The sequence below is a fragment of the Glossina fuscipes genome, unplaced genomic scaffold, assembly GCF_014805625.2.
Source record: "Glossina fuscipes isolate IAEA_lab_2018 unplaced genomic scaffold, Yale_Gfus_2 42, whole genome shotgun sequence".
Lineage (NCBI taxonomy): Eukaryota > Metazoa > Arthropoda > Insecta > Diptera > Glossinidae > Glossina > Glossina fuscipes.
In genome coordinates, this window is record NW_023998426.1 from 219,546 (window position 1) to 236,218 (window position 16,673).

The 16,673-nt window shown below is 34.7% G+C and overlaps 2 protein-coding genes across 8 annotated transcripts in view; one reads left to right on the plus strand and one right to left on the minus strand.

The window, feature by feature from the left end:
* LOC119636943 (slit homolog 3 protein) overlaps positions 1-16,673 on the minus strand; it is a 50,505-nt gene that overhangs the window by 14,579 nt on the left and 19,253 nt on the right. Inside the window, exon 1 of one of the 3 annotated variants that reach the window (XM_038032693.1) lies at positions 4,031-5,083. The exons of the other annotated variants lie outside the window; for them this stretch is intronic. The gene's annotated coding sequence lies outside the window, so the exon portion shown is untranslated. Of the gene's footprint in view, positions 1-4,030; positions 5,084-16,673 lie in introns of those variants that run through there. 3 annotated transcript variants of the gene reach the window in all.
* Positions 1,114-9,909, plus strand: LOC119636946 (lysozyme c-1). Of its 5 annotated transcripts, none has more exons than XM_038032702.1 (4): positions 1,114-1,132; positions 5,291-5,499; positions 5,575-5,748; positions 6,454-9,909. In XM_038032702.1, the coding sequence occupies exons 2-4, from the start codon at positions 5,343-5,345 to the stop codon at positions 6,633-6,635; spliced, it is 513 nt and encodes a 170-aa protein (XP_037888630.1). In that variant the 5' UTR covers positions 1,114-1,132; positions 5,291-5,342; the 3' UTR covers positions 6,636-9,909. The 5 variants fall into 5 exon arrangements, with proteins under 5 accessions (XP_037888630.1, XP_037888628.1, XP_037888627.1 ...); XM_038032700.1 differs by lacking the exon at positions 1,114-1,132 and adding an exon at positions 1,157-1,306 and having other exon boundaries at positions 5,117-5,499; XM_038032699.1 differs by lacking the exon at positions 1,114-1,132 and adding an exon at positions 1,157-1,306 and having other exon boundaries at positions 5,288-5,499.

Consider the following 16,673-nt stretch of genomic DNA (forward strand, 5'->3'; position numbering starts at 1 on the left):
AAATCGCACCTGCATCAAAGCATCTCATTATAATAAAGACTAACTTTGCTTTTCCTTCACTAAAGTAACAAATTTTTTAACTTGTGCAAATGAAACTAATTTTGACGGGGATCATATATAAAAGCACGCCTCGAATTTCAATTTTCAAAGCTGCCGGTAAGAAGAAGAAATATATTAAACTTTCTTGGATTAAAATGCAAGACTAGGATGTTCGACGATGCTCTTGATGGCCAAGGAAATCTTGTCGAATATGTCAATATTCCCAATAGACCCAATCACCTTTAACCAGATTCTTGATGTAAGAAGAAGATTTATTTCGATTTATTCAATTCTGCTAATGAATTTTGCATAAAATCAATTTCAAATAAGTAGTGAAGAGAACAGGTTACACGAACATTCTGTATTCGCCAAAGGTGGCCATTTATGAGTAGTTTATCCATTCATCATCAAAATTCAAAAGAAAAGGATATAAGTGATAATCATCTCAAAAGGGGAAATGCCTCCTGGAGTGTCATCAATAACAAAATAAATATCTATCAGCTTGGCGTTTCCAACAGTGCAGTTTTAGATTCTAGGAACCAATCTATTACTGTCCGTACTTCCTTCTCTTAGAACTATATTCATGGTGGCAAGCGTTGGGATTGACCAATGCAACCATACAACAAAAGAATGGGAAAGAAAAGCACATAGTTGATGGTCATATTAAAAGTGGGTTTACCCTACCTGACTCAATAACGGAATAATTATTCAATGGCAAGCTGCAGTAAATACAGCAGCTTAAGGTCTATTGTAATGAATTTGTGTATTGTTATTAATAATTGTTTATTTTTCCATCTCTTAGCAAAATGCTCATGATCGCAAGCATTGACATTGATGAGATGAAATTTAATTCAAGAAAGTAATAGACTTTCATATTTTACAGTTATTCTTCAGATGCTGAGCATTTCAAATTCGTTTCAAAACTTATATATATATATATATATATATATATGTATACAAATTTATTTATTAGTTTGAATATATTTTGCGCGAAATGCAAACAAGAAGAGAGAAACAAATGATTTTAAAACGTTTCAGTCAAATTATCTCTTTTTCAGTATACGTAGACACTTCGCGGTCATCAAACCAGACGGTATAATAATCGCAAAATATTTATTTTTTTGATTTGATTGTGTGCTTTGTGTGACGTATGATATGTAAACAATTGTTTTATTATCGCTGCTATTAACTCCTTTTAATTTAAATTTAGAAAGTAAATGTGATAACAGTTTTTAAATATTCGACAGAAGAAATTATTGAAAAAAAGGTGTGTTATATATATGGGTTTCTCTGCATGCAACTATTTAATGAAAACAAATGCGTATGCATGTGTGCATGAAAAGGTTTCATCAAACATCTAGAAATAGTTATAGTTGAATGCGTATCAATTTTTATTCAAAAATTATACAAGTCCAACAAACAGCATCCGTAGAAGGTATAAAATATTGGTATCGGATACAATATAAATAATGGGTTGATTGTACAAAATTTAAAGATTATGCGGTTGAGTAAAATATCATCATCATTTAGCAAGTGTCGCATAAACACCATTCTTTGCTTTCTTTCTTTTGCTCTAAACCACTTGTGAAAGCATTCGAAATAGATTAACTTTTTTTGCATCGATCGATTCAGAAAGTGATTCGAAATTTGCCCACAGGTCTGTCCGTTTGGTTTTCTTGTGTTCAACCTATAGTCCGTAGTCCTTGAGATCTGAGATTTGATGAAATTTCTTCTGCTGATCTTGGAAATCGCAAAAAGGGGTTTAAAATTTTTAATTGCTAATTAAAAAACATATTTAGTCAACCACACTGCATACTACTTGTGATGCAAGGATATATTAAGTTTTTGGCGGATGTATGCAACATCCAGGAGGCACTTGACATATATCCGCCTATTATTACACGGATCTATATAGCAAGTAATTCTAAGCATATCCGTCCGTCCGTCCGTCTTGTTTTCTGCTAGTCTACGTATAGGAAGCAATTTGTGAGATTAATCTCTTTTACTCCAAAGACGAAAGCTATTGAAAATGCTTCGGATCGCAGCATTTTTTCGACCACTTCCCCTATATCATCTTATTCGTCGGTATATGAATAGGCGGTGTAGGGTATTTTATGGTTAGCCAGGGTCCGCTATAGCCTTTTTACTTGTTTTTAAATAAAATTTTATTGCCCTATGCATTGTACCGTGTAAGAGATTTTCTTATCACTTACAAAAATTTGCAAGTAAGTGCAAGATAATCATTAATGCGATGCAGTGCAAAATTAAGCGTAAATGCGGTTTAACTATCTATGAAATTTAAATGAAACTTTACTCTTAAGAATTTTTTTAACAAGGTGTACAATATTGTCTTTTCGATTGCCATAAGTCTCGCTTAGAGAAAAATGATGGTAAGCTTTTTCGATTACCATGAGCACGTCACCTATTTTGCTTCTATGAAAAGGCTTTTCTTAGACCTACGTAACAATTTCGTTCGAATTTAAGACTACGCCAATCTTGCTTAAATGAAAAGACTTATCCTAGGCTCAGATAATAGTGTTAATGCCAATTTCGAGATTGAACTATGTTATAGATGAGCATCCTATGATCCATAAATTGCAGTTAAACATCGTTTGGAATATCTCGAAATGTGAATTTAAGACCCAACGATCTTACGATCGTACACATATTTCATACATTCAAGAGTTTGAAAAATTGCATCGAATTTTTTACAAGTGAGTCCTCTTAGTTAAAAAAAAAAATAGGCAAAAATACTTATCACTTATTTAGACGCCCATGGATGATCCAATACAAAAAAGTTAGCAGATAGCATAAGGCACTTAAGGAAAATACTTAAGAAGCAACAAAGTGAAAAAAATATTTGGTAAGCAATTGGCGGAAAGTACAATTAGGGCGACATAAGTTTTTCGCAATCCCTTACACCATTTTTGGTGTATGGTAGATTAAGCTTGGGCAGAAGTACGTAACATCCAGAAGAGCTTAAGATAAATCCATCTTTTACTATTCCTTTTGTGTGCTTGTTTGTCGGTCTGATGGTTGTTCATATAATGATATGTTTAACCTACATATCGCAATTTTTAAGATATTTTGATGATTGATTTTCTAGACTCAGATATTTTGACGCAAAAAAGAACGCTATTGAAAATAGTTCAAATCGGTCTACTTTTTCGAACATTCCCCATAAAAAAAGTTGCGTTTTTGAAAGTCTTTCGACAAAACTCATTCTGTAATAGCATTTCGAAAAAAATTTGGTTCGGATGGAACAATTTTTCGAACCTCCTCTCATATAATCGTTCCCGCCTTAACTGGATGGTAAGAAGATCTAATTTCCAATAGTTCGTGGTAAACGCTGATTCGTAACAGTAAATTGACAAACTAACCAAACTCACCTAATTTCGACCATGTACGTCTATTGTTTGGCCACCACTCCATATAAGGATTCTCAGGAAATAAAAACCTGAAGGCCAAAAAGGCCTAACTGTTAATGTCTTATGATGAAATTTTGTTTATAATACGAATTTGCTTTAAAAATGAACTGGAGAAAATTGAAAACACATGGGTCTATTTCTTGGACCCGACTGCATGTAAGATTTCTCCTGAGTAATAAACCCTTCAGAAAAAAACTTAAGTTTTAAAGTTTTATTACAAAAATTGGTCCATCGCAGCACTTTTTTACAAATTTTAACGGTATGGAATTTGCATCATGTGGGTCTATTTTTTATATCCGAACGTATATAGGGTTTATCATGAAAAGGAAGCCCTTCTAAAATTGAGTTTTGGATCATTTCATGAAAGTCTACCCCCTACTCTTGGAAAAGTGTACATAAATAAGACGAAGCATAAAAATATGATCCTTAGGGCTCTGACACAATGGAACCGCGTTTTTTTTTTTTCAAGATTGAATTTCATTGCCATTTCAAGCCCTCACGAATACCAACAAAGTCCTACCAAATATTATAGAAATATGATTTAAAACATGGGATGACGATACGTGTGAATGTCTCGTGTGATCGCTGCAGCAAATGTATGGTGAAAATATTTTAATTATCACTGTCAATTTGTTTACGTGAGCATAGGAGAACACTTTCACCTCTGCGCCTCTGGTAAGCAAGCTTTGAAATGTCGAATATCCAATGTCTGCTGCTAGAGACATATTGGCTTCCTCTATAATAATATGGGCAAGGCAGTCGCTGCTATTGGTGATGGATAGCGTGCGATAATTGATTCTCTGCATTAGAGGGAAAGCGTGGTGCTTAGTTCCAAGCAATACTGCACAACAGTTCAGATATTCAGACACACTCTCGGACTTTTATTTCGGGCTTAAAATTATTTCGGTAAATGCAGACATTCCTTGGTCGATGTGATCGTCAGATTTAGCGGCAACAGATCCTTAGTTTCAGATATTCAGAGGACTCCACAGACCTCAAACAGTACACCAATCCTGCGGGAATATGCCAAAACAAATCAAAGCCACAACTTAAGCAATTTATAAGAACCATAGCGAAGGCATGAATGTTCCGGTAAAAGTTTATGCCCATGAATTGCACCATTGTTGTCATTTACCTCAAATTATTTTTCACACATGCATGACAGAAGTCTCTCATACGTAACGCATGTTACGCTAGGATTTCTTTACATATTGCTAACATAGAGGGGAAGCTATCCTATTCTGAAATCCTTTTGCAACTTACGATTCATCCCACGTATGCCTATATGTACGGTACGTTACACTATCACGATTGATTTTAGTAGTGACATTCATTCCATCTTACAATGTATTACATTCACACGCATAAGCTGATAGTCTAATTACTTTTTTTGTCTTTTTATGCCTTTATTATGATATATTTGCTATATATATTAAAGCAGTTCATAGTCAATACTGTTCACATAGGATATATAAGTCAATAACACGTTCATATAAGATAACAAACTATTTATTCATTTGTGCCCAGACTTGGTAGTTTGATAAGCAAAAATAAAAGTTAATTAAAATAAATATTTAACTGTTTTTCTTATCGCAATGAATGGTAGCTTGCTTGTGGGATCGCTATCAAAGCATTTAAGTATAATTTAGTTTCTAGACAACAGAAATATTAGATAAATTCTAGATCAACTTAAGACTTTGACAACACAATTTATTCACAAACGTTATTTCGGCCGTTTTTCTATACGTACCGCCAGTGATTATTTTACTAAGCTCATGTTTGTCCTTCATATGCAACATAATTCTTTAATTCTTGTTTAGCAGGAAAACATCCTGCATATAAGTGAGAGAAATTCAAGAGATTTATTGATATAAAATGCTTTGGAATATTTGTTCGACAATGAATATCGTAACAATTCTTGGATTGTGCTTAACTCAGAGTTGTTTAGTGGAAAGCAAAAAATATATGCGCTGTGAATTATCAAAAGAGCTGGTGGAACGTTATCAAATCAGTAAAACATTCCTATCAAATTGTAAGTATGCATGCTGGCAAAGCAATAAAAGTACATTTTCTATTCTAATAATAATTGCCTTTGTTAACAAAACAGGGATTTGTTTAATCGAACATGAAAGCGAACGCGATACTAAAAAGTTCACAACGTTAACTAATGGCAGCAATAAAATCGGTTTATTTCAAATCAGTAGTAAAGAGTGTCGTAGCGGTCACAAAATAGAAGAGTGCGACGTTCAAAAGCATCCCTGCTGTAAAATGCCTTGTGCCGGTAAGAATTTCATTATAAAATGAAATTTAATTAAAAATAAAAGCATAGTGAAAACATTATAGTATGACAAGACGCCACAACTATTAAGTACGTATATAAATGTCAAGTACTTGTAGATGTGGCATAGATCCCCACAAACTTCATATAGTCTTGTAGCTTAGATGGTTTAGGGTTTGCTAGAATTTTCATTGCTTACTATGCTTTTTTTTTTACTTAAAAAAAAAACAAGAAAAGTTTTTTATGATTAAAGAAAACTTTTATTTCTAATTATACTAAGTTAGGACGGATGTGTGTAACCTGCAGAAGGACTTGAGATAAAGCCATCGATTCGGAATCGTAATCTGAATTCATTTAAGCCTATCTGTCCGTCTGTCCAGGGAAATTTGTGTTGAAGCTGCAGATCGCAGTTTTTCAAATATTTTTTCGTCCATTTTTTCGACCATTCCCCATATAAGACCCTATTCTGAAAAGTTGTTATGTTGGAAAAAATTGCAATTTTCAAAATTTCTCGGCAAAAATAAAAATCATGTTACATGATACGATGTAAGGTATTTAATAGCCGCCTAGCTCGACACTTGGTTTTATTCAAATATTTTATTTATTTATTTATTTTGATTATTTTTAGTGAATAATTTTTTTTTTATGATATTTTTTAATAATTTTTTTTTGCTTTTTTTTCAAATAATTTTCTTTCCAAAAAAAAAGATTTCCTTAACGATGATATTTCGGACGATGTGGAATGTGCGAAAAGAATATTCGAACAAAAAGGCTTTCAGTATTGGAATGGTTGGTCCACCTATTGTCGTAACCAGCAGAATCTACCGAATTTAAGTATAGCCTGTAATATAAATACCATAACGCCTTTATCAAGATTGCTTTTATTATGATACATAAATGAATTGAAAGGAGTAGGAATAAAACAAGAAAACATACACATTTGTTACAAGCTGCGCGTATGTTTTTTCAACAAAATTGAACGGAAAATTAATTACTTTTTTCTAATAAACATTGCTTGGTTCAATTACACATAGTTAGACTCACGTCAGTCAAATCCAGCCATCTCGTATATAATTTCAGTTAATTTGCAAACACCAGAAACTCCTGAATGAATCTGCTTTGCTTACGATGAACAACTCAGCTCTACTGATTTTAGTTTACATTGACTTATGTCGCATTGTAGGACAACTTGTTTGCTCAATGACTCATTGCGATTGTCGCATTGGTTGTTTTTCTATTTATGTATTTCCAAGTATATGAGGTGTGAAAAAAGCAGTAAACTTGATTTAAAATTATGACCAAAGAAACATAAAATGAAAAATCTGAGCTAAATCCTACTTATGGTTATATTACTTGCAAAGAAAAAATCAATTCCAGAATTTATTTAATGAAAAGAAACGTAAGTAATAATATGCTACACTTATTGACCTCAAATCTAGCGTTCAGTCTGGGCTTTATTGATACTGATATGATTGCTTCCCATTCAAAGTCAATCTTGGAGTTTTTCATTAAAAGCTTTCTAACCAAATTTTGTTGCTCGTTGTGCCTAACACAAATGGCGAAAACATCCAATCGCCTTCGAATTTATCCCAAGAAAATACTTTATGTGTGGCGGCAGAATTTTCCATCACCTAGGAATGATACCCTAACTAAAAATGTTGAAGAGTCTTCTTTCAATCTTTTTTCCACGTTTTACATTTCTTATGACTTATTAGCCTAAAAAGATAAGGGATAAGAGAAGAGCTTAGCTTAGCAAGAGAATAATGAAGGACGAGTTACCTTTAAAAGGTCATAATTAAGTGCTTAGCATAATGATAGCATAATGAGAGCATTTAGATCTTTTGATGACGGGGTAACCAAAACAATTATTGAAACGCAACGCTTTGAACGCTGCATTGACTACTATTTCATAACTAAAGGCAGACGCAGTTGAAGCATTAAAGAAAAAAAATCTAAGACCAATGGTACGATACACCATGGAAAGGAACTGAAAACCAATGCTTGTCTTTGTGACAAAAAAAGAACTAAAAACTAATGCTTGTCCCATGTTGTGTGTTGGTTTTATTTATTTAAAATCGTTCTTTTCGATTACCGATAAGTTAAATCTCTCTTTCTCAACAACTTATCTGCGCTAAGAAAAGCCAAAGTATATGAAATTACAACGCAATTAACGCGCAGCGGGCGGCATGCATTTAACTCCTTACGACATGATTAAAAAGAAAAAAATTTCAATTTAGTTGTTGTACTAAGGTATACTGGTATCTTCAACTTCCTACTAAGGGCAAAATGTAATGAGTAGATCTTTTCTGAGATATTTCAGAGGGAAACAAAGGGAGCAAACCTTCATCTCTTTTTCAGTTTACTGTCCATGCGCTGCAGTAAACTGGCCATCAAAATGGAAGGGCGAGTTTGTAGTGTATTTTGACAATCGCAATAGGGTAATAGATTGTGATATATCAATTTTATCCTCATCCTCTCAGAAAGAAGAAGAAAGTGTGCAGGCACTCTTGTTTGACCGCGATCCGTTCTGGAAACAGAGAGTCCGTCTGTATTTCCGCCCCGCCATTCGCCTTATCCTTTTTGAATGGGATCGGTAAGTATGTGCAAGTGTACAGAAACTCTTGCCTGACCGTCCTCGGGCCTGAGAGGGAACGTCTATGTGTCCTTTCCCCTCTGCCTGCAGTAGACGTAAAATACTGGCGACTTCTTATAAGTCTGGCTATTGTACCGTCCGAATTTCCACTTATACACACTCTGAACGCCGCCAACTATGTTTACGCCTTGATTAAAATTTCATAGCCACAGCTTGAAAACACGATCACGGATTACACCGTCCGTACATATCACCGCCAGAAATACACCTCAATCTACCTTTTAATAGAACTGTGTACGAACACTTACTGGCTTTTTCTTTTCTTCTCTTGTAGTAAAGTAAATATTTGACTTACAAACGCCCAACTATCTTACTTATTTCGAAGCCTTCTTCGCGCCAAACGGTAAAAACTATTGAAACTGCGAACATCGTTTTTGTTTTCTAGAAAGTCCTGAGTAATACCTCAGCTACAGAGACCCCATTAAGCTTACAACACTCAGCGAAGCCGCTTATTATGGCTAAAAAAAATAAAAATTGTAAACGTTTCCAAGAAAGACAAAATGTACGGAATAGTTAGCAACAACATAAGAAATTCCAGTCCCGAAAGGATTAATGTCACGCCCATCCGAAGGAAACGAATAAAAAAACGATCGTTTTATTAAATTGAGTCACAAATACATTCGCTTCAAGGAAATTACTTAGAGCCACTTACTGACACTTAGAGCCATCTACTGTGTTTGTTGTTTAATTTAAGTCTGAATTTTTTTTTTACATTGCTTGGCGTTATCTCACCATATGTGCGAATTCAATAATAATTGAACGGGCGTTGGGTTCATGGTTGACGCATATATCTCACTTTTATAGGGCATTAAACGGTAGTCTGCCTCTGCCTCCAGTACATTTCTTTATCTCGATTTATTTATTTTATAAATTATCGTTAAATAATTAACACCAACGGCATATAAGCGCCAGCGGCTTGCTTTTCAAGTCCGCATACATGTACAAAAACAACTGAAAAATAACTGACTGCTTTACTATTCCCCTCATCTCGAAGATTAAGGAGCCGCATTGCCATTCACTTGCCCTGTAAAAATTCTTTTCGAACATAGTTTAACGCGTTAGACGAAGAGCGCTCTTGTCGATTGACTTTATTAGAGTAAAGAGAGATATGTTACGGATTACTTTAAGGTACGGTTGTCGCATACAGTCACATAAAATGCAGGGCAGTAACGCAATGATCTTTGTGGATACACGTAACAAGTTGGAAGAATTCCAAAGGACTTTTTTTTTGATTCAAAAAACGAACACAAAATGCCACTGCCACTGTGGTGCCAATAATCATTCAAGTCAAGTTAATTTCCTCCCCATACCCATACAGTTACAATGCATATCGCCAAATTTTGATGGCTTAGGAAAAGCTTGGGTGAATTCAACAAAATACGGAATGAATTGTCGCAACAATTATCTGAGAGGAGAACGCTTCTCTTCCTTTATGACCCCCTGCAAAGATTTCAGTTGATTCACAGGACGGCGATTTTTTTTTTTTTTTGAAGAGGCAAACAATTTTGATTGAAACTCTTCCTTCCAGACAAAGCAGGGCCTCTCTAACAGCTCTAATCATTTAGTACTGCCGTCATGTTCGGTTTAAAAAAACTACAGCCACACCGAAGCCCGTAACCAGCAGTCAGAAACTCCATTGCTCCATTGCTTAGGTCGACTTTCCATGGGCTTTGAAAAATTCATAAGGTCGTTCTTTTGCGCATGCGGCTTATCGAACTGAACATTCTGATAGCCTGAACTATCATCCAACTTTTAAACGTGGATTTGTAATGTGCAAGGGGAAAATCAAAATCGCAATACTAAGCACTTAGTCGCACTTTTACTTCTCTAGACCTCTCAATAAGTTCGTAGACTTGGATGTAATCGGGAGCCTCCATAACCGAGTAGCTGATTGTTAAGTAAACAAGTCGGCAAGCAGACGACTTTTCACACTTTCGATGGCTTCTTTATGGTAGCCGGGATCTATCAAATCAAGCTAAATATGGAGAGAAAACCGTATGGAACAAAACTCTGACGCATAACAACAATATAGACTTGCGAGGAACCACGCGGATAGCCTTGCTGATGCTATTCCAGCAATTTTGTTCCTTACAAGTGGATGATAACCTTTTACCGACGCACTGAAAGGTGAACAGGCTTAAGGCGAATATAAAGAAAGTTCTGAAGATATTATTTATGCAATGGAATAGTGAATAGAGCTATGCATGCACTCGCCTTAATATAAAGGAGGAGTTAGTGCACCTGGGATCATATAAACATCGCCGGAATGCTAGCTCGACATATACACTAAAACTAGTAAAAGGAAATAAACACATTATAGTCGTCGACGGTCCACCATTAAATACTCTCCTACCACTGCGCTTAATATAGTTATTCATATAACAAAACATTTTCAAATCAAAACATTTTGTAGCAAGTGGTCGAAACAGTGGCCTGATCGAAACCATTTTCAGTAGCGTTCTTTGTTGGAAATACCTAAGAAATTGTGAAGAATAGATGGTCAGATATGAGATAGACAGACAGACACACCTTCATATATACTTAGATTTTTTTGAGAAATAGATTCTGATTCCGAAAGTCATTCTGAATCCATCGGGTTAATAAGGGCGGGTACTATGCCGAGTCCTTGTGGGAATGGGTGTTGCACACATCCGTACAAACTTAAAATATGTCTTACCAATACAAGTGGTGTAAGATAATAAAGGGTTTCATTGCCACTTCGTTTCTGTCCTTGAAACTATCATGACTACATGATATAGAAATTCAGAGACATCTGGCCAACTTGACTCCATCCGTGACGTTATTAAGTTGCATATAAGCGCAAGTTATGAAATTTTCATTTGACTTGTTAACTAAAGAGATAATTATTCTTTCTTCTAAACTTAACAATCCAGGCAAAGTATTGTTAACTACTACTACTACTACTACTACTACTACTACTACTACTACTATTGTTGGCAAAGTGCATATATTAACTACCATGATTACTATCATCATATCGTTTAAAATAAAATATTGCGGTCAAATTGTAATTGAATCTGCCATTTAAACAAAACAAATTTAAATATATATATTTTTATTTCAATTCTCAATTGTTTTTAAACTTCCGCCGAAACATAAGGATTTCCTTTCCATTGAAAAAAAGAGAAAAAAACAACAACAAACATTTCTTTAATAAAGAAGTGTTAAAACGTATAATATAGAATTTCATGTATTAAATAAAAATTAAAATGTCAGAGCATAAAAAAGTATTTTATGCAAGAAAAATTTTGAATAATAGTTTTTTTTTTTTAGTTCCACAACGTTAATTTTATTATTATACGAATATATACGGATGTCTAATATATGTTTTATGATACACAAAAATATCACATTTTTTTCTTTTTTTTTTTATTATTATTTATGTTACTCTACGACGATAATAGAGAAAATTATACATAAGTACGTTACATCGGAATATGTGTACAGATATGGATGCTTGCATATAAACTATAAAACACATAACAATAATAATAATAATAATAATAATAGCAAGTAATAGTGTGTGCGATATATGTATGAAATCAACAATAGAATAAACAGAACAAGTAATAATTATGTAGGTACAATAACAACAAAATAGTAACTCCAGCCACCTGCACCTTATCACATCTACTCATTCATTTATATTCAATTGTACGCAATCGTTGTAATGTTACGGTTTCAAATTTCCAATTCACTTCACTTTCTCTCTCTCTCTCTCTCTCTCTCTCTCTCTCTCTATCTCTCTCTCTCTCGCTCGCTCGCTTGCTCTTTCCCACACGCACTACTTTGATCTTCATCTAACTGTGCTGTTTACTTTCTTGTTGTCTCTTTTTATACCCTACACCACTGTTGGTACAGGGTGTATTATATATGTACGGAAATACGTAATACCCAGCAAGGCTTAACTATAATCAATTTCTGAATCACGTTAAGCTTGTCTGTTCATCTGATGTCTGCTCAACCTACAGATCTTCAATTTTCGAGATATTTTGTTGTAATTTGGTGCCATCTCATCCAATGACTAACGCTATTGAAAATGGTTCGAATCGGTGCACTTTTTCGACCCATCCACATTGAATGCCTTTCTTTGAGCACTTTGACCTTCCAAATTGATATGAAAAAGTTTGGCTCGGTTGGGGCAAATTTTTGAGCCTCATTTTTACGAAAACGAAACTTTTATATGACAAAAATTGGTTCGTAATAGTAACGCGACAAAAGAATCCACCTAACCGAATTTGGACCTATTGTAGACCTATTTGTTAGATACAGCCATACGTAAGAATTCTCAGGAAATTAAAATCCTCATATGCCAGAAAGGTCTAATAGTTAAGGCTTTGTGATGATGTAAATTTGTTCTTGATAGTAATTAGACAAAAAAATCAAGTGCATTCAATTTGAATCCAGTGGGTCTATTTCGCGGACCTCACTTCATATAAGATTGTTCATGAATAGTAAGCCCTACAGAGAAAGATTTAGTTTTTCGTAAAAAATTTAACAAACAAAAAATTAACGATAGAGAATTTGGACCATATAGATTCATGTTCTAGACCACAACAAACGTACCGGTTATCAAGAAAAGGAAGCCCTTATTTGAAGAGAGTCTAATTTCTAACTGAAACTGAAAAATAATAAAATTTATAGAAAGTAAATGAAGTTTGCAAAATCTGGACCATACCATGTGTTATTTCGGGCATCCTCCGGGCATGCGGGTTTACACCGAAAATGTGCTTTGGAATGCGTATTCGTGTATGGTTACCAAAACGAGTGGATAACCCTACTAGACGAAGTGGTATAAGCTACGTTAAGTAGGTCTTGCCCTACTGTGATATCTATCCTACTTTGTCTTTTGTCGTCTTTTGCTGCTTACTGATTATTATTTTACATTTTTGAAAATTAAAAAATCAAAAGAAGCGAATTTTATAAAAAATAAAAAATAGGCCCAGTCTTCCGCTAGAAACGTCCCGTTTTTTTTTTCTTTTTTCTTTTTGCATTATTAATACATTAACAATTGTTTTATCTGCTTGAATGTATGCATAAATGTATGTGTATACGTATAATTTTTCTTTTTAACTTTTTCTTGCTTTTTTTTTTCATTTTTTTATTTTTTTATTTTTTTTTATTTGTTTCATTTTACACTATTGAAACGTTTGAATGCCTTTAATTTCCGGTAGTCATGGTTTACGCTCATATTATCGCTCACTGCCCTGTTTGGGTTTGTGTTTGTGTGTTGTTCAATTCATTGTGACAGGTAAGAAACCCACATAGTAAGCATGCATGTAGAATGGTACGCATGGTTTATAAATAAAATCAACAAAAACAACGATAGCAGTAACAACAACGACAACAACAACAACAGCAGCAGCAGCAGCAGCAACATAACAATATAAATATATTCTAAATATGGTTGAAAACAAAACGAATACATAATAAAATGAAAAAGAAGAATACGTTAATATTCTTTATGGTGATTTAGGCACTTTCAGCTTTATTTGTATGTGTGTGTGTGTGTGTGTGTGTGTGTGTGTATTTTTTTTTGTACTTTTGTGCCTTTGTAAACGAATAGGCGAGTAAGTGTGCTTCTTCTATGTGTACTGTGTAATTTTAATAAAAATTATCATATGAAGTCCAGTAGACCGTAACAGTAATATTTTTATAATGTTTTCCTGTTGAACTCTACAACAACAACAACAACAACAAGAACAACAAAACAGAAAATAGTGCTCAGGAAGTTTGCTGCTAAAGTCTTTTATTATCAATTTTTTTTTATTTTTTCTTAAAGAATTTTCCAAATTTTTTCTTTTTTTTTTACGTTCTTTTAAACACTCGCGCTTAGCAATTCAAAAAAATCGACACAAACACCACTGCATAATACTGGATTTTTGAAAAAAAAGTTCCCCTTTGGCCGTTTAATTTTAATGGAAATAAGTTCTGCGCTATACCTGGAGCAGGTTCGACGCATTAAATTATACTGTATTCAATTCAAAAGATTGAACACTTTTTTTTTTTAACATGACCACTCAGTTCAGAGCATGTCCCCTATTCAAGTAATACGGCGATCGTCAGAAAGAAGAGACGAAAGAGAAAGAAACAGGGATGTAGTGGCCGCTGCTTAGTGGGTTTGAGCCCAATCAGCAAGTGTTATGCGTTTACCGACTGTCCACTCATTACAGCTATGAGCAAAGAAAATTTCGTTGTCCGTAAAGGGTATGAAGATATCAAATAGTTTGGTGCATGAGAATACTTGTTATTAGAATTCGTGTTCGCCTCCAGTGTCTAACTTGCAACGGCTTTGTTACATAACTAGAACTTTACATAATGAAGAGAACGTACGCTGCTATTCCCTATCTACTATACGGATATTGGCAGTAATTTCCCGAAGATAATCTTTTGGATTTGTTTGCAAATCATCACTGAAGAACTGTAAAGTAATACAAGAACAGATCGACTTAGAAATTGTAAATTTTATCAAACGCACCCGACATGAAGATTGTCTTGCATTGGGGGCATTATCGGATAACATTGAAGACATTCTCAGCCGATGCACGTGTGGAGGCTAGTAGAGATTCCCAATTGGTTCCATACGTGCTAAAAAAAATTTTTGCAAACACCCTTCGAAGTCCATGGGAAACATTGTTAGGAATCTTAAGTCTTCTGAGAGTGAAATTCATCGAGTTATTCACAAAGACTTGTGATGCGCCCTCTACACATGTAGACAAGCAGGATTGTGGCAAGAGAAGGAAGAACTGAGGGAGTAGCATTTATGTCAGACTTTTGAAGCAAAACTATCTGGAACATTGTTGAAGACCACTACACGTAGATTGTTCCAATGCCTTTAATGGAAGAAGAATCACTGCAGTGTATTGAGCGCTATACGGTCAATCCCAAGACGAGTGACTTCAAACGCTGAGAAAGCCAAATAATCTTATTAAAGAGCTTGATTGGCGGACTAACCTCTTCTATCTCTATTGAAGACTTTCCCTGAAGGTACCTACATATAAGCATAATATAGCTCTGGGCGACCAAGAGTATTCGACTCGCTCTTATCGTCCATAAGTATAAGAGCTTTTCCCAAACAAGAAGCTATCGAAACGATGTAAATGATTCGCATTTCTACTGCAGTGAAGTAGTTCTTACACCGCTTGCAGCTTTCAAGACATCAAAATGCCATTCTCATGCCTAGAACACCAACCATTGCCGACTGTTCTACATTAACATTACCAATGTAAATCTTGCGCACAAGATAATTTGTCTCGCCTCAAACTTGGCATCAAAAACTTATTAGTGAAGGGCTCTCTCGAACATACTGCATTGTTTTTCTGCTGTGAATATCTGAATTTGAAATATGAGAAGTTGGGTGTAATGTGGTTTAGCAATCGCTATACACCTTAAAGATTTTTATGATGAACTTCTAGATAATCATGATTTCCAGCAGCTATGTTGGCAGCTTAGCTGCCATAGCAAACAATTTTTTCCTTTCCAACCATGGAATGGTTTTTATACGTCGTGGTAGTCAAAAAAAGTGGGGCGACAGATAAGCAGTGAGTGCAGTTTGCGGGATGTACCGGCCCGGTCGACAAGTGTTATGGCTTTAGTGACCGAATTTAGAATATTTCCGCCAACATTTTTGCGTCAATCTTCTCCTCCAACTGCGATCGCTAAAGGAAAATACGCGTAGGTACTTGCTTGATATGTCTATATATTGTGTTGTGTTTGATGGGTATTTCTGCTGGGTTTAATAAACCGAATGTAAGAACAAAATTTCATTCTCCCAGACATGAATTTAGGAAGTGATGGCAGTAAAAAGAAAAAAAAAACCACAAAATCCGCTTATTCATCTTACCTAATAACCTACCATAAGTAGCTATGGATTTTTTTGTTTCTTAATAGCTCTTGCGTCCGCTTAATGGCAAGCAAGTTTTGCGCAATTTTGTTTAACTAGTACTTTGCAGTTAATCTTGGCATATTTTTTGGAAACTAATATGTTTATTACCATGAACCACCACGGCTCATAAGCAACATATCTAAGATATCAGGTTTGGCTGGATAAGAGAATGCAAATGCTTTCCTTTCAAAGACGCCTACCGACTTTCGATCGATCAACTGAAATCGATGATGCCTTAATTAAAGGGATCCGTTAGATATGTGTTCGAAGAATGGCAATGACGTGCAATGCATTGCACTAAGGAATCATTTGCGAAAAGTTCTCGCTTACGACGATTATCTAATACGATGCACTTGTTGTTACACTTTT

Coding starts and splice junctions, on each gene's coding strand:
- LOC119636946 (XM_038032702.1), top strand. CDS start 5,343: ATGCTTTGGAATATTTGTTCGACAATGAATATCGTAACAATTCTTGGA. Junction 5,500..5,574: donor TAAAACATTCCTATCAAATT/GTAAGTATGCAT, acceptor TTAACAAAACAG/GGATTTGTTTAATCGAACAT. Junction 5,749..6,453: donor CTGTAAAATGCCTTGTGCCG/GTAAGAATTTCA, acceptor CCAAAAAAAAAG/ATTTCCTTAACGATGATATT.